The sequence below is a fragment of the Limulus polyphemus genome, unplaced genomic scaffold (assembly GCF_000517525.1).
Source record: "Limulus polyphemus unplaced genomic scaffold, Limulus_polyphemus-2.1.2 Scaffold8093, whole genome shotgun sequence".
NCBI lineage: Eukaryota > Metazoa > Arthropoda > Merostomata > Xiphosura > Limulidae > Limulus > Limulus polyphemus.
In genome coordinates, this window is record NW_013673703.1 from 7,489 (window position 1) to 32,506 (window position 25,018).

Below are 25,018 nucleotides of genomic sequence, written 5' to 3' on the forward strand. Positions count from 1 at the left end.
CTTGTGTCGCTAAAGTTTCGTCGGAACGAAGTTACGGAAAGTTAATTAACAAACGGAAACGTAACAATATCTTCTACTTGACAGGTGAAGGATGTTGCTGTCATTTACCTGTCTTACAAAATGTCCTGTAATCAAAGTAGGTGATATCTGTAAAGAAACAAGGGCAACTAGAATGAAACAACTCAACAGTTTTCAGGACCACATTTATATGTCAAAACTACATAGAGTCAAACTAAACAAAAGTTAAAAAGAATTCCTATATTATTAACAGATAGTGGAAAATGCACGATATGCCTATATATCACAATTTAATTAATCAATATCAATACATATTGTTCTTTCCTTTCAGTCATAGGTTTTTAGAATTTATTCAAACCCCTGGTAATACATTGAAGAAGAAGAATTATTGACAATTTTGTTTGAAGTTAAGCACAAAGCTACACAATGGGCTATCTGTGCTCTGCCCACTATGGATATCAAAATCCGGTTTCTAGCGTTGTAAGTCCGCAGACTTACCGCTGTGCCACTGGGGGCAATTATTGACAAAGTAGAATCTAAGATGCGAAAAGGCTAACATACACTTATACATTTTTTTTTATTGATAGAACGCTATATTTACTGACCAATTTCTCCAATTCACAAAGGAAAAAAAAAGCTTAACTAGGGAAACATTTGTTATATTATTATGTATTACTACATTATAGTTTATTGAGCATAACACAAAACTTTATGTTAAGCATGCCATTTTGAATACTTAAACAGTTACAGGTGTAAACGATTATAAAGTTTGGCTGGTTTTACGTTTCTTAGGTCGTAAGTGTGGAGTGTAACGCATTTCTGTATGCAATAGGGAAGTAAGAAAGTTAGGTTTCGTCTGTGTGTAGAAAGCTGATTCAGTGGTAGGTGTTTACGTAAAAAATAAATAAATGATATCTTTAATATAGAAAAGCAAGTGAATCTGTATGAGGTAACGAATACCTGATAGAAATAAATAGTTTTACTCTCTGTGTGTGAGTAATAGTATTACTCGGTAGTAGTACTTACTAATACTAGTTACAAAGTACACTGTGTGCAGTATACCGAGTTTACTTCTGGGAAGTTCTGCTTCGAGTAGCAGTACTATATAATTATAGTATATATAATATAGTATTAGTACCGTTACTGTTACTAGTATCACTGTAGCAGTATAGGCCTATTAGTGAGTACTGCTGTTAATTGTAATCAAGCCATTTCTATTTCAACTTCAAGGAAATAAAGACAACAAATTAACTGTTGAATTACTGAATTTAAACTTAAAGAAATTAAGATCAAATATGGTGATGATAATGTAAAAATTATGTCCAGTGAGTTTTTGGATTGTTCATTTACACCGAAGAAAAGTAGTGAACTATTTGAAAGTGCTTAAGCTTGTGGATCTCTTGAATTTTGAAATCAACACAAAAATATTAGGTACATGTGGTAGATTTCTTTCAGTTGAATTTGAAATAATGCAGCCATATGGTGTTATGCTACTACTAGTACTAGTATTAATAGTGATATGTGATGTACTTAGTGAAACTTAACATTTTGAATATCTTAAAAGTTAAAAAGACATTTTTGTAATAAAACTTTGTTTTCATAAGTGAAATATTTAGCTTAAAAGGTTTTCTAATAAATTTGTTATATTGTAAAGAAAGGAAGGAATGATTATTTTTTCCAATTTGAACACAAATACTTCTTGAGTTTTGAACTCCTACCATATTTATGATTTGCCTTTGGCACCAATGTCATTGTAGGTATCAGATGTAAATGTAAGAGATACAGCATAATATTTATAATACATGACTCACTGACATGACTCACAATCAGTACATTATGAGCAATAGTTTAGACTAAATGTAATACTTCAAAATGTCATGTAATAAATGCATGAACAATGTGACTGAAAAATCTTATTTGGATCATCAAGACAACTCCTTTGGTTCACTGAAATAAACCAAAGGTAAACCATTCTACATGTATAAGTTTGTAACTATCGTTTCATTAAATTATGAACATACTATTCAACATTTGCACTGACAGTATGAGGATATGTTACACACCCTTCATCATGTTGTTAACAAATTATGTATACATTTATACTAAACTAATTTCAAATTAGAAGTCAAAAATAGAATACTGTAAAACTTGTAGTAGTTGTTGCATAAGAATAAATGATTTGCAGCTGAGCATATCTGTAGTGGAGATATGAAAAATGAAATAAACATTCACAATGGAAATTGTAGGCAAGTTGTTTGTAGTGATACAAATTCTTGATTCTAATGAAAGAAACTTTGCAAAATCATTTAATATCATATTATAAAAGAGAGCCAATGTAGATTCATTGACGAGAAACCTTATTTTTTTTTTAAGGATGTTACTTGCTATCTAGATGATGGAAAGGATGTGGATTTGGTGTACTTAGGTTTTGAAAAGCTTTTGGTAGAGTGCTACATAGTAGATTAGCTAAGAAAGGCACTTTAATTGGAGGTTGAGAATAGGCCAGTTAATTGGATTATGGAGTGGTTGGATGGAAGAAAGGAAAAGGTCATTGTTAATAAAATCTAGTGAAACTAGACCATTGTTACTAGTAGTGTATCTCAGAGGTCAGTGCTTGGGCTTTTTCTTATTTATTCAATGATATTTATAGGGACTTAATTAGTAAACTTATGGGTATTTATAAGAGTATTGAGGATGCTGAGATAACACAAATTGTCCTAAATTATAGTAAATGCAAGGTAATACATTTGGGTTATAATTAGTATCGCATTTAATATAGATATGAACCCACTCAGTAGTGTGACTGAAGAAAGGACTGTTGGATAACTGAAGCAGTATTCTGTTGCTAGTAGTAGTAAAGCTTATAGAATTTTATGGTGCACTTATGTGTACTTATTGGAAAGAGTTTAGAGGAGGGCTTCTATGATGATTGTGAGGATGGATTATTCTATAGGGATAGTTTAAGATTTTCCAACTTATTTTTTCTTATGAAAATTTGTGTAGGAGTTGTCATTATTTAAGTTTGCAAGATTATCAGAGGGATTGGTAGGATAAAGGCTTCTGATTTCTTTGTTCTGTATTCTGAAGATAATGGGATGGGAAAGCATAATTCTAAAATATAAAAAAGACAAGCTAGGCTCTAGTTAAGACAGTTTTATTTTTCTGACAGGGTGATTGGCTTATGGAATGAGTTGCCATAAGCAGTAGTGAAGGCCAGCATTTGACAGGAACAAGAGGGGATTCAATGATTTTCTGAACTTCTTACTTTTATCAAGGATGGGTGTGCAAGGACAGTCTTGAAAAATGAAATGGCCATTTGTTATCTTATGTTTTGTTCTGCAGTGCATCCTAAATTTAAAATTAATGTTTATTATGTAGAATTGATGTTTTGGTGGGCTCATAATGCATCAGCTGCTACGGTCCTCATATGAGGTTCCAAATTCTGTGGCCTATAACTCAAATGTGTGCCAAATTTTTCAGCCATACAGAGTCTCATACATCACTTGTACTTCCTTCTGTCCTCCCATGCTTTCCCCATTACTCAGTTCTCTCTCATACATTATGGAGAGTACATACATCTCTTCTTCTGATAGTGAGCCTCTACCATAAAATTCTCGTGGTATTGGTGGTGTAAGGAAGAAAATTATTGCAAAGAAAAGAGAGCTTGTGAAGAGAAAGATAGAAAAATAGTTATAAGCAGTAGTGAGGAAGATATTGATGATCCAGTTCCTCCACGTGGTCATGATGCCAAGCACCTGCCACCACCACCTACGCATCCAAAAAACTAAAGGCTCTAAAAACTTTGACACCTCTCGAGTGAATGCCCATGATTTTTGACTCTAAGAGATGTTTTGTTCCAGGAATCAGAAGTCAAGGATTGGGACTTGTATAGTAAGGGAGAATGTTGGGTTCAGGATGTCGAAATAAGTGGTGATGAATCATCAAGGGTGGAGAGATGGAGACACTTGCCTCTTTTCTTCTACAAGGCTACTCATGCATCCCTTGTGTGGACCGATGGTTACAATTTTCAGCCAAATGTTCATGATTTTGACAGGTAGCATTCAGGTGTGACTGAAGACTGGCCTCATGGTGATGATGTAAAAGAACTTGACTATTTTGAGGCCTTCTTTGACCAGGAATTGATGTAATTTATTGTCACAGAAACCAACAAATATTACAGGTACATAGTGGATAACTTTATATTCGCTCCAGGTTCATAGATGGGTAGACGGGTACAGGAATTGTATGCATTTTTTTACAGACTTTTATTGATGCCCCTTATAAAGAAACATTGGCTCCAGGATTATTGAAAAATTGACCCATTGATTGGAACTCCAATTTTTGGAAAATACATAACCAGGGACAGATTTCTCCTCCTCATAAGGTTTTTACATTTCGCTGACAGTAACCATCCATCTGAGAATGATCGAATATGGAAACTTGGAGAAGTGTTTGCTATGATAACTTCAAGATTCAGCAAATTTTTTTACCCATTCCATAAGCTAGTGATTGATGAATCTCTAGTTTTGTTCAAAGGTAGGCTTGTTTTCAAGCAGTATATACCATTAAAATGCCATCAATTTGGAATGAAACTTTTCATTTTATGCTGTTGTAAAAATGAAATTGTCTTAGATCCCATTGTGTAATGACATGGACGTTCCCAAAAGTGACCCTCTGGTGCTGTGGTGAAGAATCTAATGGCAAAGTATATGGGAAAAAGGCATTTATTATCCACTGATAATTGGTATTCATCACCATATTTGAGTAATTTCATGCATGCACAAAAACTGGAACATGTGGAACTGTGAGAAAAAACCAGAAAAACACATGCCTAAGTTTACTGCATGAAGTGCTCTTGATGAACTGGCATGACAAATGAGATGTGACAGAATCACATGTGACTGGGAACACATGCCAAAGTTTACTGCATGAAGAGCTCTTGATGAACTGGCATGACAAACGAGATGTGACAGAAACACATGTGATTGGAAACACATGCCAAAGTTTACTGCACGAATGTGAGTGAAGAAAGTCAGGTAAAGTACTTTTGATGAACTGGCATGACAAACATCGTGACAGTGATCAGTACCTTTCACAAAGACAATGGCAAAGTGGACTATAAAACTAAGGAACCTATAATGAAACCAGATGCAGTGATTAATTATACAGAGAACATGAGGCTTGTTGACAAAAGTGATGCACAGATTGGAGGGGTGTAGAATATGTGACAAAAACACTGAAATGGTATTACAAACTCTTTATGCATATACTTGATGTCACCATTCTCGATGCATATAATCAATGTCTGGTTAAAAGTGGAAAAAGAATGAAACTAATAGAATTTAGTTACAATGTGATGTTTCAAATTCTTGAGAAATATGGAACACTTGCTGCATCAGGCCAGGGATGATGAAGTGTGAATCTACCCGACAGACTCCTTGCCAAAGAATGGGTTAATCGTCACTTTCTGACACATACACAGATTGATAGAGGATGCCATAAACAGGTAACATGTTGTGTGCTTCAGTTAATCACTACAAAAGTGACAGAAGAAAAAATTATCTACAGTTTGCAAGGAATGTAAGTTAGGATTTTGTTTGGATTGCTTCAGGAAATACCACACCATGAATAAGTACTGAAATGTAGTGAAGTAGAAATTGTACACAGTAAAGTGAAAATGTATATACTGAAATGTAATGTAGTGAAGTAGAAATTGTACATAGTAATGTGAACTTGTATATACTGAAATGTAATGTAGTGAAGTATAAACTGTACACAGTAAAGTGAAACTGTATATACTGAAATGTAATGTAGTGAAGTAGAAATTGTACATAGTAATGTGAACTTGTATATACTGAAATGTAATGTAGTGAAGTGTAAATTGTACATAGTAATGTGAACTTGTATATACTGAAATTTAATGTAGTGAAGTATAAATTGTACATAGTAATGTGAACTTGTATATACTGAAATGTAATGTAGTGAAGTATAAATTGTACACAGTAAAGTGAAAATGTATATACTGAAATGTAATGTAGCGAAGTAGAAATTGTACATAGTAATGTGAACTTGTATATACTGAAATGTAATGTAGTGAAGTATAAATTGTACACAGTAAAGTGAAAATGTATATACTGAAATGTAATGTGGTGAAGTTTAAATTGTACACAGTAAAGTGGAATTGTATATACTAAAATGTAATGTAGTGAAGTAGAAATTGTACACAGTAAAGTGCAATTGTATATAGTGAAGTGAAATTGTACACAGTTCTTGAATTGTATATAATATTGAAGTGGAAATTGCACATAGAATAAATAATAGTGATAAGTCATGCTAAGTGCTATTAAGTTGATATCAAGAGCATAGGTCACCCATCTCTCCACCCTCCTCCTCCACCTTCTCTAATGCCAGGGTTGCTGGCACTTGTCAATATGCCATATTTACGACCTCACCACGGCAAGATAAAAGTAGACAAATGATGTTTTTTTTCATAGACCATTACCTTGCATACTGTTCTTGAATTCTACAGGAACAAAATATGTTTTTATCAACCTTAATATTTCGGTGTTTATTGTACACACGAAGATATCATTAAATTCTCTTTGTTGCATCTAATGAGTTAATGTACTTGTACAACAAAGTAGGCTTTTTTGTTTTATTACAGTTCATGATTACGTTTTTCTGTTACTGATTGTTTTTATTGATTAAAAGTCAATTGGCTTAATCAAGCCTTTCACAAAGCAATCACTTATAATATGTGGTGATAAAAACCAGAATTTCTGTCCTAAATACAGGGGTTAAATTGGGACAGAATGATCTGGAACAGTGTTTTGCCTCTTGAGGATACAAGCTATTACTATTCTGATTGAAACATTAAATTAGATCACAAAAGGGAGTTCCACTTCTTTTAAAATCCCAATTTAACTGCTGCCTAAATATGTTTTAGTATAATGTTACATGAACTATATAGTGTATAAATACATTAGAGTTTATTCATGTGGACCTAAGTATTCTATTTTAACTTAGTAGGCTCTATAATAATATGACATAGGATATGACAGTAACTTGGCAGTCATCAACAATTTATTTAATATGGACATTTAATCTTCCATAAAATTTACTCCACATTTTCTTAAAGTAACTTCTGATGCATTTTATGGTCATCAGCATATAGGAGTAACATTTATATATTTTGTGATTAGCATAGAAAAATACGGTGCTTCTTGAAATTTCCACAAAAAAAACTGTAGTATAAGTTAAGTTTTATATAGTTATGAAGAGTTCTGCTGTCTTACAATATATACACAATTATATCAAATTTTTCCCAGTCTTAATTAACACTAGTTTATTTTATTATACATTGTTTTACTTATAACTAGTTATTTAGTAAATAAAGCAGGATATGTTCAAGATAGTATTAATTCCTTATTGGTTTTATATTATTATAATATAGTTCCTATTGTATTCAATGAATTGTAAGAACCTTTGAGTGAAAATGAAGAATACTGTATAATAATACATCAACCACACTGTATCTGTGATATCCAGTTCTGATGAGGCCTTTCATCCTATAGCAGGGAAATCCAGGCAGGCTGGGATATGACATAGTAGTGGTTAAAATAAACATCCCTTCAATAATTACTTTCCTTCATAAAACCTAGTTTACTGTATTAGCATCTGTACATTTGTGCAATGACAGAGATACAGATTAGTTATTATCAGGACAGGATAGTATTGACTTAAATAGTTACACAGAAATAATAGAAAACAAAACTCAGATGAAGGCATGTGTCACTACAAGTAAATGCAGTAGTTAAAAAGGCCAACAAGAGAGCTTTTAGCTTTCACTAGTACCCTTTATGATAGGAATTAAGTTAAGTATCATTTGTATAAGTTAATAGAATGTCACTATCTCAGCTGTTCCCCATTTTGTTTTGTAGGCTACAATGTAGATGTGTCATATGTTTATACAAGTTTATTGATACTGTACTAATGTCTTAATTTCAGATTGACATAATTGATGGCTTCTTGGAATGAGTAGACAGAGAAGTAAAGACAACAGGAAGATGTCAGATGGTTATTTTAACCATTCTGTTGACATTTGCAAATTGAAAACTACAGATTTTTCTGTTGCTTCTAGTATAGTCACATAACAGGAACAAGAATGTCAGGAAATAATCAACTTCCTCCTGGAAACCTTGGAAACCAGCCAAGAAACAACAACAATAACAATCCTAATATTGGTCAAAATATGAGGGATCGTCTCTTCCATGCACTCTTTGTTCGAGTTGCTTTAGTGTATGCCAGAGCTTTTCCTCCACCAGTTAGAAAACTATTTGAATACATGGTTTTGGCTAAGGTGAGTTAAATCAATTATAGGAGTTAAGTTTATTTAAATGTTGCTCTAGGTTTTTGTATACACACACATTTAAAGAAATGGAAGCCAAGAGTGCAATACGTATGAATGTTAAAAAAAATACATAAAATATAAGCTATGTTTAGAAAAAAATAATATATGATATGTATACAATGCAGAAGTAGGACCCACTTAGTAGTGATGAGATACACTTTATTAAATTTAAACTAATGTTAACCTTATGTGCTACAGAAAGAGGCAAAATAATTAGTGTTTAAATCATTTGTGACAAATGCAGAATGCATTGGGTTTTTATGAAAATGTGTGATAAATGTTAACTTACTGTGTGTGAAAACTATTTTTGAAGTATATTTTTTTTGCTGTAATTGTGTGGAAAACATATGGTTGACTTGAATAATTGTGTGGAAAACATATGGTTGACTTGAATTTTGGCCATTTAAGATTTTACTTGATTTACTTAAAATATATGTTATTGGGCTGACCAGTTCTTGTATGCACATTTTTATAATGCCACAAATATAATTAATTTTCCAGCTTATGATTGAAGGACTATTAAGTACTGTATGTTACATTGTGAAGTCATTACACACTGTAGGTAATATCGTCTTTGAATGGAAATGGAAAATCAGTTTTAATACAATTATTTGATCATGTAATCATAAAGTATTGGAACATTTTGTAATTTTGCAATTTGAGAAGTCTGTTAGGTAGTTATATGAAAATGTTTTTCTGTAGTATGAAGGATAGCTTACATGCGAGTATAAGATTCATATTCTGTTAGGTTGTGTTTTGCAAGCAAATCTTCACATGTACGTGTATTTGATTTGATGCTACATGCAATTCTTGTAGAGCTACATACAGTAAGCTTTCATTACAAGAGCACCCTGTTGTGGCTAACTAAAAGAACTGCAACTGACAGTCACTTTTGAACAAAGAACTGTTGATTAATTATATATAATTAATAAACATAATAATAAACAAACAGAACTGAAAGACACTAACATAGATATATACCTTCAACTATAAGAAGTTACACAAGTTAAAAGATGATTGGATTTTCCATCTAAATGCCATTTAATGTGTGATTAGTATTCAAACATTGTCAAATGGTTTCTGTTAGCAAGATAAAAACAAAAACACTGATACAACTTGAATGGCATCTGAAAGTCCTCTGAATGTCCAGAACTATCTTTGGATTCCGGGCTAGCAAATGAGCCTTTGAACACAGCTTTACTTACAATGCCATAATTTGGTGTTTGATTCCTGTGGTGAGTAGAGTACAGATAACCAATTGTGTAGCTTTGTGCTAAAAGTCCTCAACAACTTCTACCTTCCCAATATAATTTTCGTTTGCACACTGGCTTATCTTTACACAGTGAGTTCAGAAGGTTGCAGAATAATGCAATATAATATGCAGTCAACCACTAATACCATCCCCTCTTCTAAGAAGCTGACAGTGTGTTCCAGAATGAAGTAAATGTATCTGCACACTTATATATGTTTATTGTTTGTGAAACATTACAAATGAAAAATAAAAATGTTATTTAAACTCACCTTTTTACAATTCTGGTAATGTAAATGTTAGCCATTACAAAAAACATTGTAAGTTATGTATATTTACTAAAAATACATATGCATAATAATATAGTGTAACTGTGAATATCACATGTGAGTTATATATTGTTCTTTCCACTGACATTGTCTGTTGGGTATACAAGTCATTGAGCCTTGTGTATGGTTTTTTTTATTTAATTTCTTGTTACATTTAATATTTTATTACCAAAAAACGGCTAACTTTTTGCACCTTTTGTCTTAAGAAAACTTGTTTTCTCATCAGGCTCTGATGTCATTGTTCATTCTTGCATATATCCATACCGCATTTATTCGTACACCAATTAGTTGTTTGGACCATCTTCATAATGACTGGCCTCGTGATGGTATTTTACGTGTTGAAATTTTACATCATGTTGAGAGAAGGGAAGACCCTTATACTCTTGAAACCCCAAAAGAGGAAGAGCAGATTTCACAAGAAAGGTACGAAAATACAGAATATCTTCCTGAAAACTTAACCAGTCAATCTACAGTTTCTCTGACTGCAACTTTAGAATCTTCAGGAAAAGAGGTTGGTAACAGTAATAGCCTTCTTCAAGAAAAAGCAGATGACAGTTTTAAAGAAGCTGTTATTCAAGAGAAGAGAACAGATATCAAAATGGGAGATACTCTACTGAATGATGGGAAGGTTGAATCAAGCAGTGAGCTCTCATCATTTTTAAATTTGAGTTATATGGAAAAGGAATTCCTTCCAAAACCTCATGAGGGATATCCACATCCTTTAAAAGACTCTCTGTCTGAGTTGGAGATGTTGACAAAAACCGGTATAGTATAACTATTTCACTTTACGTTTTCATACTTTGTTGTTAAACAGTAGAAAATACAATAAGAATTTTAGAAAGAATAACTTGATATTTATGATCCCAACTTAAAAAATGTCTATAAAGAACCTGTTGCATAAAGATCTGCTTGATACAGTGGTTACACTGCAGAAATGGTACATGTGCATCAAAAAAGGAAATATTTTGTAAAATTCTAAAGCATCTAGTGAAATTTGGCTGAAATGTAGAATTCATGTAAAAATCAAATAAAAGATAGTGTTTAGACTTAAGTAATATAGTAATATTTAGTCTTTATGAATTTGAAAATTTTTATATGTGTGCATTATGATTAAATATGTCTCTACTGTCTTATATTGACTAGTAAGAACTACAATCTTGGTCTGTTCCATTAGATAAGAGATAACTCATCAAATGTTTAATTTTTAATCTGTATGGAGTAAATCTCTAAGTTAATGTCAACAAAATTGATCATATTCAAAGTATTATGTCAACAAGACCAAATGTAAATATGAAATTTCAACACAGTATTAGGTTGTATTAAAATTAGTATACACAATATTATTCCAGTTTATTTGACACAAAGTTGAAGACTGAACTTATTTTAAAACAATGACTACAAAAAACCCAGAGGCAAATTAATAACCATGCAGAACATTTCTTAATTTGAAACAAATCTGTTCAATAGGTATAATGTCCCAGTATATTACGTGATGGATTCTGTTTCCTTCGTAAGTATTAGAGATTAGTATACTAAACGGTACATGAAAAAAATGAAATAATTGAGGTTGTGTTGATAATCATGGTCCATTTATCTCCAGTCCAGTTATCAAGTAAAAGATTGAGTAGATAAGTACTTAACCCTTTCACTGTCAGGGACACAAGCACATATTATGTCCCCCTTTAGAGCATTACTGTGTGAGTTTTGAATTTTTTGCCACCTCGAAGGAAGGATATTCCCCTTTGTGCTTCCCACAGTTTATCAGTTTCACCTTTCAGATAAGTAATGAAATATCAAAATGTCTTTTTGTTTCTGAAATTCGGCTCTGAGAAAGTTCTTTATGAATGTGGCAGCAAAAGAGTTAATGAAGGTTGATTTAAAACTTTTCTTTAAATGTATAGTAATGCTTTCTTATATTCGTTATCATGCATTGGAGAGTAGAAATATGCATAGTCATTAAACTGTTATCTACTAATTTTATTTTTATTTTTTGAAACTGGTGATAGTGCTTTCTCAATATAAACTACAATTAAGTTAACCAGTTTGTTTGTGGTTGTGTGTGGATCTTTTGTTTATTCACTAAAGGACAGATTATTTTTGCCACTTCAGAAAAAATAATGGTAAAATAAATCAACTCCCATGTGACTAACTTTTAAAAAAAATTTGGTTGCTACTCTAAATATCAGAGGGTTTGTTTTTTTTGCCCTAAAATAGCCTAGAACAGTGTTTTCCAAACTGTTGGACACGGCCTTTTGGTGGGAGAGCCCAAAAATAATGATGGAAGAAACAGAAGAGTTGGAGATAATCTAACAAAACTATTATTTTGCTCTCAAAGATTTTTTGCTCTTGCATTTATTCACTCCTTAAAAGTATTTTTTCATTCAAATAAAAATGTATCAAAAACAAGAAAAGAAAATGCTGATTTTGCTGTTATCACTTGCAAAAATTATTTTAATGTGAAGAGGAGGTGAAACAGACATTTTGCTGAGTTACGGGAGTGTCAATTTTTAAAGTTTGTAAAACACTGGCCTACAGGAAAGAAATTTCCAGAGAGGTTGAATATGGTATTCATCAAGATTAAGAATGGCCACCTGTGATAAGAAGTATTTAAACTCTTGTTTTGTGAGTTTTTTGTGTTTTTTTTGGCACTGCTTAAAAGGTGTTACGAGCCATAGGAGAAACAGCATTACTTTGAGTCTTAACATGATGTATGGTGTCACTTTAATTGTACGTTACACTTGTTTTTTGTCAAATCAAAAGTGAATAGGTGTGTCTTCTTGCATTTAACCACACTAAAGGTTTTTGTTCATCTTATACAGCATCTATATGACTGCAACACTAATTTCAACTGTAAATTGTGAAACTTGAGGTGAGTGATGACATGATACTTAGACACCAGCAAACTAAAAAATTATGTTACTTTAGATGAGTCGAGTCATTGGAACAATCAAATTACTTTCTAGAAAATATTGTTTAAGGTCAGTTATGATAAGCTCATAAAAATTGTTTTGGTATAGTTGGCTGATAGTAAATATAATACATAATAATATATTTGTTTATAGTCAAGGGTAAAGCTCAATACAGTTAATATTACAATTACTTGGTATGTACAATTAACACTATTCAAGGTAGGCACAATTATTTAAATTCATTCAGGTTGAATTATTAGAACATTTTTTACTTGGTAATTTGAAAAAGTGTTTTCCAGAGGGCTTTAATGTGAGGAAATTTATTCCACCCATTTCTAGCTGGGTTTTTTGAGTATTTTGTATTGTACTTGATAAGAGTTTACTTGCCTGAAAACAATTCTTGTCTGAAATTAATTAAACTGAGATAGATTTTACCAACCTTCTAGGAATGAAACAGAATTGAATTGTCCAAACCTTTCTGCTTATGTCTTTAATGATTTTACTTAATTGAGGGCAACACAGAGTCAGGTAAGGGAAGACTTAACAGTGAATTAGCAAATTTCTTTCTGACTGTTAGAAAGTGATATTTTAATAAACACTCAAAGATTTTGCTCAAAGGCAGTTCATATTAATAAAAAAATTAAAGATAAAATAGATGAATTTATTTATTGTCCAAAAATATTTGTGTGTATATACAGTATTGAAAATAATTATGAAAATGGTGAGGAAGAAGTGTATGAAAGGCAAATAGTATGAGAAAGCTGGAAGGTCACCCCTTTGTTGTATAAAAGTGAACTGTATCATAGCATGGTGAGGTGTTGATAGATTACTCTGTGATTGGTTGTCATTCAATGAATCAGAAAGTACTCTGCAGTGTAAAGCCTTTAAAAGTACAGGCAGTCATGCATGGGAAAATTGTGGCATATCTTCATGTTTCAGTAGGAACTGGGTGCAAGATTCTGAAGAGAATACGTGAAACTGGCACTGTTAATAATAGAAATGATTAAGACTAAAAACTAAAACACTCCAAAAGTGATGCTAAGTATCTCAGAGTATGTTATTTATGAGATATACACTGATCAAGTACATATCTTGCCAATGACCTTACTGTAAATACAGGTGTGAATGTTACTTTGAGTCTAGAACAGTAAGATACACATTGGCTTGAATTGGTCTTAGTGGATGTATAGCTGCTTGAAAACTACTGCTGAGAAGAGGTAACCAAACCAAAAGGTTGAAATGAGCAACAAGCCAAAAACAGTGTTATGAGCAGCAAGATTTAAGATGTGTACTTTTTACAGACAAATCCAAGTGAAAGTTGTTCAGAAACAATAAATGACTGTTTATTCAACAGCAGAGAAAAGTAAGATGTTACACTCTAGTGTACAACATCTACAGTGAAGCATGTCCAGGGATCACTACAGGCTTGGGGCTGCATCTCGGCGAACAGTGTATGTGCTCTACACATGGCACCCTGATTATTGACAAGTACAGACAGATTTAATCCAACATTGGGTGGGTATTCATCTTCCTGCAAGATTCAAAGTGTACTGCAAATGAGCTGAAATAATGATGATGGCTTACCATAAAGAGGCTAATGGAACACTAACAGCAATGGCTTGGCATGTACAATGTCCTGATGTAAATATTCTTTAAGCTTATAGACTTGTGTAAAAACTGAGAAGGTCAGAAGGTGATCAAACAACTTGGCTGAACTATGGGGGGTGATAATACAGAATATTGAAAACAATATTCAAAAATCATACATTGATAACCTAACGGGCAACATGAAAATGAGGTGTAATGCTCTGTGTATAGCATAGGACTTGGATACAGAATAATAGTGCATCGTATAACTTTCTTCTTTTCCCTTTGTTTCTTCTTGTAAAATGTTTTGTATCATTACAATAATTAATTTCAAACCTAAATATATATATTCCTTTTATAGTTTTAATTTTATTTTTTGATTATCAAGTAAATTGTTATTAACCAGATTTATGCTGGTTAAAGTTTTAAACTTAATTTATAAATTCTTATCTTACTGCATCTCTATATTCTTGCACCTAATAGGATCCTGATGATTGTTTTATTTGGTCCATGAAAGCATTAAATCATAAGTGAACCGAATGGCTTCCTAGCAGATTTCAGTTGCTAGGATTCTGAAAGTGGCTTTATTTTGAAGGAGCATTAAGCTAAGACTGATTTTTGCTGAGAACCTGAGAGTGATTTCATTTAAAGAAAACATTGAACCCAAATTGAGTTTCTTTCTGATTGAATTAATAGAAACCTGCATCTGTCAAACAGAAACAAATCCTTATTTTTTAATACATTTAATTAACTTTTTGGTTAAAAAGGATTTTTGTGGATTCAGTAGAAAAAGCTTCAAAAAATTGTTTTGTTGCATATAAAACAATCATTTCCATATTGTGTATAACATTTTTCATTGAATTTTTACATTAATACTTGTGTAACAATCCATTTAATCACTTATAGAATGCATAATGTGATCTACCAAAGTTATATTTAGTACTATGATTTTAAGTGTTTTATTTTCATGGTAACTCTATAGAATCATGTTTACTTATCCTTGATTTTGTTGTATTATAATTTAATTTTAGCTAACTAGGAATTGTAAATAAAGTGGCATAAAATATTAAAAGAAAATGATACTTATAAGATACAAAGTAGAAAGATTAAGCCCGAGTCATTTGTCAAAAACCAGATACTTTCTAAAATTTTAGATTCTAAAATCTGCTCTATGTTTTTGCAATGTTAACTATTTAAACAAGAGAGAATCCTCAATAGCCATGGCACTTGAAGTTATTTTAGGCAGAATTAGAGTCAATTAATCTATGAGATCTTAGGTGTGGTCAAATACATCAGTCGAAAGGGTTTGACATTCTGAGTCAAAAACTGTGATTAGATCTCAAATCAGTCAAGCAATGATGGAGCTATGAGCTAAAAGTTTGTACTTGAAAAACAAAACAAATCAGAGCTGTTCTATGAGCTGCTATGCTATGGCTAAAAATGATATATTTGGACTTGTATGTTTAAAATTACATTAAAAGATTAGTGTGTGCTTTTTCCTCATCTTTGTAGTTTGGCCACAAGATGAATATGCAGTAGAGTATTCACTTGAGTATGGTTTTCTACGGTTGTCAGCCAGTACAAGACAGAAGCTAAACATTCCTGTCAAAATTGTCACACTGGGTGAGTTTAATTTCAGATTTTTTGTTAACTATTCTTTTGAACTATAAAGTTATAAAACACTTTCTTATTTTGTAGTTTTTCAAGAAATTAGGTGAGATGAAATTAAAAATATTTATGTAATATATTTTATATGGTAAGTTTTAACTCCAAAGGGATTCTACCATTTATTTGTTAGATACATGTTATTATGAGAAACTAGCTAGTAGCTTGGATAATACTTACAAATACTTGAATGTTGACTCACGATTTTGCAACTTGCTGATTTTAAAGGTATAGGTGAAGTAGCAGTTCTAGACAGACCTCATTTTCTAGTTGAGTTTAAGTCAGTGAGTGCTTTTTTTTAAATAAATACTGTGGTTCTTGATCTACCATAAGGTTACACATTTTATAGAAATTAATACTGAACATTTGTGAAATTTGTGTTCACATAATTTGAAGGGGCTGGATGTTGCCTAATTGTTGGTGTGCCTTAAACTGTGGATGAGTAGTGTCAAGTTTCATGTTCCATTGCTGCAGGAATATGTTTTGCACTTGGAGATCATGGGTTCATTATTATATTGATGATCAAATCCTACTACTTGGTCAGACAAGAGTAGTCCAAGAGTTAGTGGTGTGTGTGGTTGGTAAATTGCCTTTCCATCAAGTCTGTAAGTTCTAAATTAGGGATTGCTTTGTGCAAAAAATTCTAAAACATGCAAACATATCTTGAAGATAATTTCATGTCAGAATGACATAATAAATTACATTTTTGAGCTGAAACAGTACTAAATTTTATAGATTAAAAATAATTCCATAATTAAAGATGGTAAAATAGTTAAAGACAACCGAGTTTTTGGAAAGAATGACGTACATGTTCATCACAAACATTGAACATTGTCATACATTAAATTATACAAGAACTATTTTTTCACATTTTGTTTTTAAATCTCTTTATTGACTCAGTTTAGTAAATGTGAATTAGTCAATTTGATTACAGTTGGCTTATAATGAAGCTATTTTGGTAAATCTGAATTAATCAAGTTTTGGTTCTTGTACCTGACTACAGTTGGCTTATAATGAAGCTAATCATTCATTTCTGTAACATGTAATTGTCATTGATGGTTTTCATTATTGCTCTTATTTTTTAATTTTGAAGTATGAATGATTATCAGATCTAATTAGGTATTGGAGTTTTGTACAACCAATTTAATTTTTCAATTACTGCATCACCACTTTTAATTCCTTGTCATGTTGCTGAAATTTTATATGTTACCTTGAAATTGGATTTTTAGTTTCTGAAATAGTCTATAAACAGCAAGGTTTCCAGCACAGTCCAAAAGTCAGTTTACATGGGCTGAATATCTATACATTTCACAGAAAATGCTCAAAGTATTCACTCTCAAAATTCATACAGCGTTTAAGACATTTGATGCAGATCGCATCACGACATTTATCACTGCTCTGTACCATTACACAAATAACATTACACACATTACTTCAAATAAACAAGAAAAAAGAAATGTCTTCAATTGGCAGCCATGTTTTGTGGACACCCCAGATTTTTGTCATAAATGTTGTAACAACCTAAACAAACCTCAGTGCGTGAATATTTTGAATGGTACTAAAAATTCCAGTTAGAAGTTTTAGTATTATACAACTGAATATTTTTTGTTCACATATTACTGAATTATTATTATTCTTGTGAACATATTTTGATAAATGTAGGATGTACTGTTTATTTTTTAAACTACTTATCCAACAAAATTCAGTATTTCAAAATGTTTGCAAACTTAGTCTCTTCTGGTACACTTTCTATTAGAAACACTAAAACTACTTTTAAGTACTAAAAATGCTGTAATGTGAATGCTATGTTTTTCTTGCTTATGTTCATTTTAACTCGTTTCATTTTCATGTACCTAGTTATTGTTAATGCTTGAAAATATATCCCTTTTTTTAAATATTATTTACTAATACAAGTATTATTTCTCTTCTAGCAGACCCTCACAAAGATACTTGTTTTGGTGACTGGTTCAGTAGGTTCTTGTTGGATGAGTTTTTGGGGTATGATGATGTATTAATGGCCAGCTTGAAGAATTTGGCAGAAAAAGAAGAAAATAAAGGTTTGCTTAATATTACAAAGTGGTTAGACTGAGATTAAATTTTAAATGTTAATATACTTTCAGTAGTGTGAGAACTTTTGATATGGACACGTGTTTGGCAGCTGTTCGAGTTGTAAGAAACATTATAAAGTTTTTTTATGCCGAGATCATCCTGAGTAATTTCTTCTCTATTTTAATGGTGCAAAGTGAGAGATAATAACATGAGATCACAGTGTTAACATAAGATTAAATTTGGGTTAACTATTTTTCTCAGAGTGTTTGTCAATATAGTCCTTGCAGAATGATTTTTTTTGAAGCATTATGAAATTAACAGTAAGTGTAAATAAAACTTTCATAAATACTTTATATTTGTTAACTGGATACAAACTTTGGTGTTGGGACTAAACTGATATATTTTCACCACAAACACTTAATCTCTGTTTTTTTTCGTTAAGTTTTTTAATATAAACAGTTGGTTTGGTTACCATAAGTTGTGAGGGACAAATTATTAAAATAAATAAATACAAGTTCATGCTTTAGATGAAAACAAAATTCATATAACTAACCTACTGTTTTAAGTAAAATTTTAGTCTAGTTTTGTATTGTTTTGTTAGTCTGGAAGGGATATATGATCATATAAGTTTTGTGCTATTCTATGATTAATATCCTATATTAATCTAGTTGAACTGATATAGCTTCTAAAGTTCTCTAATCCTTATATTATAGATTTGTTATCTAGTGTGAGCAAATATGTTTGATTTTATAATGGTATACTCTATTACACTTGCTAGTGGCATAGCAGGATAGATTTTGACAATTTATCTACTGCTGAGTTTGTCGAGGAAGTATATTTGTTTGATTTTATAATGGTATACTCTATTACACTTGCTAGTGGCATAGCAGGATAGATTTTGACAATTTATCTACTGCTGAGTTTGTCGAGGAAGTATATTTGTTTGATTTTATAATGGTATACTCTATTACACTTGCTAGTGGCATAGCAGGATAGATTTTGACAATTTATCTACTGTTGAGTTTGTCGAGGAAGTATATTCCAGTAGTATAAATTGTAGTGAATCCAAATATTTTCTACAACAATAGGTAATAAGCATACAAGTCAGGTCTGTAAATACCTTATACAGCTATTTTTCTTGTGCATTGCAGCTAGCACCTTATTAGATATATAAAGGCTTCATTAGGAAGCCAATTAGCCTCAGCATAACCTAAAGTTGTGCTGTCTTTAAATTAACTGAAAGATACATTACTAGTACCTTAACAATTGTTTTACATTTTGTTATGTACTTTATGTTACGGTAATCAAAGAACAACTTCATTTAATGCAGTCCCCTTGTTGTTCATCAGTGCATTTATGGATGTACAGCTTTAAAATCAGGGGACTGATTTTCTGTTATGGTGAGAGTGCATATAGTGTATTGTGTAGCATTGCACTAAAACAAACTACAAAACTAAATGTTTAGTGCAAACCTTTTACCTATACTACATTAAATGTTCTTATATGTTTCAGATTAAGGCTGTTTCAAAAACACAGTTAAAACTTCATGATTACTGTATCATCATATGACAGCAAATAAAATAAAAGAAAGAAATAGATCATAGTTGTCAATAGATGGAAATATACTACATAATGTGACCTTTTGAGATTGAATTTGTAGCACAGTAAGCACATATATAAGAGTTTGTGACAAATAGCAAAGAATATTTAATTAAGATACTACAGGGTGTCCACAAAATCTGAAACCATTAGGCACTTCATCACATTTTACTGAATGTGTTCTACATGCTGTTCTTGTAATTTGAAACAAGTTTGGAGACAGTATTTCCATTCTCTTTGAACACTGCGAAGCATATTTGTGTCATTGTTAGTGGTCTGATACTCTTCGCAAATTCGTTGTTTCAAATGTTCAGTTTCCCTGATGTTCTTTTTGTACACACATACCTTGAGCAGTCTCCAGAGATTTTGGCCCATGTCTGCCAATCCAATGTCCTGGGAAGGTGCCATTCAGCTAAGCTCTGAAATTAAGAAAAGCTGCAAATCACCAATGATTCCAGAATTTTCAGACACCCTTCAGATTTAATTTGTTGCTTAACATGTCGTAACTCATCAATAACAGTTTAGTGAAATATTTATTTATAGTTGTAGAACATGTTAATTACAGTAACTTTTTTTTTTGAAGTGAAATCTGTAACAAATATAAGTGAGAAACATTATATACTCGTAATACCCTATGATATTTGATATTTTAACTGGCATAGGCTGTGCAAAGTATGCGTTGTTATTCTGTAAAGGTCTGTCTTGAATCATTATTAAGTAATTTGTAATATGTGTTGTTTCAGTGGAGGTGAAACTTTTTATGATATTGTCTTATAGGATATGTAAGAAATGTAGTTACTGGTGAACATTATCGATTTGTCAGCATGTGGATGACGAGGACCTCCTATATAGCTGCAGCATTTATCATGATGGTCTTTGTAAGTTTACACGTATACATTAACAAGGTAGTTTTGTTAAATGCTATAGAAATGTTAAGTTACTTGTAGAAATTATTCTTTGAGTGATAGGTGGGGATAAGAATTGTAAGAGCACATACCCTATGAGAAATATAAATAGATACATATATGTTATGTATTTTAGCTTTGATGAGTACGATCACACAGTGTCTGCAGTTATAATTTAAAGTTTTTATCTAGAATATATATATATATATATTTTAGGCTGTTTCAAGTGGGAATTATATATATATATCTACTCAGCATATCAGATGACCTTGTGTACTATTAGAAAGAGTGTTTAATCAATAGTATTTAACTTTGGCTTCATAATTCTTAATCTATTTCTTGAAAACATTCAGTGCAACTTTCTTAAATTTTCACCTCATACTTTGAAAAGTGTTGTATATAGAACCAAATCTGCTATAAAAATTAAACAAATCATAGCGAAATGTAGGAAGATATATCAAGTGATTATTATCAACAACAGCCAAACTTGTGCAGCAGAGTTTCTTGAGGTTGACCAATGTTAGTTAATAATAGCAAAACTGATACCGTATTAAATATTTTGGAGTTCATTGGTATTGAAAGTAATGATGGAAAGAGTTGATTTTCAGCACAGAAACATAAAAAAATTACACAAGTTAATGGATATGTTAGTTATAACAAATGTAAAAGTTGAAGTTGCTAATTATGATTAGCAACATAAAATGGTGGAAACTGTAGGTTTTTTTGCACATATCAGTCAATTTGGTATTTCATATGGAACACATACAGTATGCAGTCTGAGTTTATTATTTACTAGAGAATTTAAATAATGAACTTGCTGAACTGATGTATGGATGTAATAAATCTTGAGGTTCTAGATTTTTAATGCATTGCTCAAGATTTAATCATATGTCATCATTTATATCACTGTAATTTCTACTTTAAATTCTACTTATGTTTACAATTAAAAAGTGAAAATTGGTTGGCTGTGGTTATTTCTGGTAACCTAAATGATAGTGCCATTTAATAATTATTAGTTGAAGTACTTGTTCAATGCATGGAAAGAACAAGAGACTCCAAATAGGGGCAGGTCCTAACAATGATCAGTCTTTGTCACTACCCTTGGATGCACTAGCTTCTTACAATGCATAGCTTTAAGCTGCTTTAGACAACCATATTTTTGTTTATATTGTACCATGTTCTTCACACAAGTGTACATGAAATATGCATAAATTCAAGTATTTGTACATGTAACTTTCTACACATGCATGTGGTACATTCACATAAATTGCATACCTTTTTAGTCTTTTTCATTGTTGTGTTATGGTTGATATGGCCTTGTGGGTAATGTGTCACAGTACAGCTTCTCTCATTATTTCACTGATCGTAACTAACTCAACATAACAGTTTGATGTTATAGTTTAATAGGTGATTTACAGCTATTACAAGACATTTGTTGTGAGCAGAGGAAATCCACTATACACTTTAAATAAAAGTCCAGAGATACAGCTTTTGAATGGATTGTTTCACATAATAAAGTTAAACAAAAAATAAAAAGAAACAATCCACTCAAACGTTATATATCTCTTGACTTTTATTTATTACAAGACATGCCGATTTAACATTTTAATGACTAGGAACCTCTGATATCTCTGTTGGTTTCCTGTTAGGCAATGACTATTTGTATTGTTGACTTTATTAAGAAACTGAGTAAAAGAGGCATGAATCATTGCATTTTGGCTCAAATGGTGAACTTTCCAAAAGAACCATAATGTATTATGAGTGTCTTGATAAGCATCTAGTTCAGAGTTGGCTGAGGTTAAAATTTCAAGAATAGTTTAATAATGTAGTCTTAGTCAAGTATTTTCAGTTTTTATTTGGACACCTAGAAAAAAACAATTGGGGATATAAATGGTGTAACTGAAGGGGTGCACTGATAATTTTTGCTAATTAGTAAAGAGCGTAGTTTTTACAACAAGACTGATGCTGTGGCATTTCATTCTGTTATGTTTTTGCAGCAATAACAAAATTTGTAAAACTTCACAAAATGTTTGTTTAGTAGAATATTTTTAAGAGTTAATAAAATAATGTTTATGAAAGAGCACTTAATGTTTTATTGTAATGGTATGCTTGTTTTCAGTACACACAGTAAAATAGTTCAGGTCAGCAGTGGTCATTTTTCCTTTCTTGCAACATGGCATTAATAATTTGGCATAATGTAAAAGTATTTCAAGTTTTATGCTAATAATGAATGCATTTATTTGTTGGTACATCCAATAACATTTTTGTGATATGTTGGTCAGTTCTGGTCAAGGTGGAATATTTTCCCACCCTGCAACATTACCAATAGCCCCCCCCCCCTCCCCCAGTAGATCAGCAGTAAAGTTATGCTTGGTTCTCTGTTAATGATTTTCAATACCATTCTAGAATTGAGGTCTTTTCTAGCTTAAGGAAGTGAGTGTCAAATGTTTTTTAAATTGATGGCATCTCGTGCCAACAGTTAGGTGTAAAGTTAAGATTATAAAATAATTTATTACACCTTATATGTATATATATATATATATATAATACATGAAAAAAAAAGTGAGATATTTTAAAAAGTAACAGAAAAATGAGAGATTGGAAGTTATGAACAATGGTATAAATAGAGGAGAAAGAAAATTATTTTATTTAAAGGAAATACAGAAGTATACATCATTATGATTCTATGAGTATTAATGACAGAAATTCCTCAAGATTCTTCCTACTGAATTACTCAGAAACACAAGTATTTAATTGAAAAAAAGTTACATACTCATAATCCAATCAATAACATTTCAGTAGTAGATAACGTCTAAAAATAAAAGTAAAAATCAATTACTAAACTCAACAAGTGAGTATTTTAGTTGTTGTTTTTTTTATAACTGTAATTTCTGTGAACGCAAAGCAAATAACTATATGTATACTGCATTTTCACTATAGCACTGAGATAAATTATGTATATACAAATTGATATAAATTGTGATGTTTATATAGTTTAAGTTTAATATTAAAGAATATATAGTAAAACAGTTACTCTTGAAACATTAATAATTACAGCTTATCTTTGGTTGTTACAACACTTCTGAATATAAACAATATGAATAACATTAAGTAATAGAGTTATGACAATATTAATTAAAACCATAACAAAGATGAAGAGGTGTTTCCATATAAAATTCTTATGCCTTTAATAACCTCTGCTCTCTCAAAAATTAGAAAATTAAACAGAAAAAACCATTCCATACAAGTATCTAACATCTGTTTCCAGACCTCTCTAAAAAGGAATATATAACCTGAAAAAAACACATAAAAAACATACTACAAAGGTAACAAACATCTACCTAAATACCTCTTGCAAAATGAGGTAACTAATTATTCAAAAAAATTATGTTATACAAGTCTCATGAATACTGGCTTTATCAAGAAAAGAGTTATCAACTATTACACATGATAAAAGTTTTATGCTGGGAAGATTACCATTTTTTTTTTCAGGTAACATAAATAATGTCTCATCATTATAGATTTAAATTACAGCATCGTTGTTCACAATATAGCATGTAATAAACATTTACTTTATTCTTATTTATTACTTTATTATGCTATCATTTGTATTCCAAGAATAATAATCATGATTAAATAAAATTTCAATGTTGCTACGGTATTCCCATCATCAGATTTTTTTGTTTATTGGTAAGTAATTTATTTTGGTAACATTTAGTAAATTGTTATTTTAAAAAATTATTAGATTGAAGTTGATATTACATCTTTGTAAATGATTACAGAAAAAGACTTCCATTTGATCAATCTTGTTATTGTATCCTCACAACCACTTCGAAGCTGAAGAATTAACTTGTATTACTCATTTAAAAACCAAATTTTGGTGTGCATGCAGTGGCGTGGCAAGGGTTCTCAGCACCCGGGGGCAAAAACACTTTGTTTTGATTATTTGTTTTGTGGCTCATTACCCACTTAATGACAATAACATAAAGAATTAATTACCGCCTTACACAGGCCTAAAATAAAGTCACAATATAACATCTCACGATATCACAACTGTAAACCTGGAACTAATGAAGTATAGCCTACTAGGTGTACTTACATAATTTGTAAACCATTTTGATATTTATGTCATCCAGTTTGTTCAAAGTTACATAGCTAGAGTAATCTTTCAAGGATGCAGAATAAATTTCTGTTATATCCCTAGTTTTGAATCATGTTTTATATGAGAAGCCAGTCACTTGTGGTGTACATGGATTATAAAACAGATTGACAGAATACTACTTAAGTTTACAAATAAC

General features: G+C 31.3%; 1 protein-coding gene across 1 annotated transcript; it reads left to right on the forward strand.

The window, feature by feature from the left end:
* The first annotated feature begins 764 nt into the window (after positions 1-764).
* LOC106475106 (membralin-like) lies at positions 765-18,256 on the forward strand. The gene is made up of 5 exons (XM_022379313.1): positions 765-899; positions 8,026-8,377; positions 10,233-10,770; positions 16,015-16,125; positions 18,102-18,256. The coding sequence occupies exons 2-5, from the start codon at positions 8,183-8,185 to the stop codon at positions 18,254-18,256; spliced, it is 999 nt and encodes a 332-aa protein (XP_022235021.1). The 5' UTR covers positions 765-899; positions 8,026-8,182.
* The last annotated feature ends 6,762 nt before the right edge of the window (positions 18,257-25,018 follow it).

Coding starts and splice junctions, on each gene's coding strand:
- LOC106475106 (XM_022379313.1), top strand. CDS start 8,183: ATGTCAGGAAATAATCAACTTCCTCCTGGAAACCTTGGAAACCAGCCA. Junction 8,378..10,232: donor AATACATGGTTTTGGCTAAG/GTGAGTTAAATC, acceptor TTTTCTCATCAG/GCTCTGATGTCATTGTTCAT. Junction 10,771..16,014: donor GGAGATGTTGACAAAAACCG/GTATAGTATAAC, acceptor TCATCTTTGTAG/TTTGGCCACAAGATGAATAT.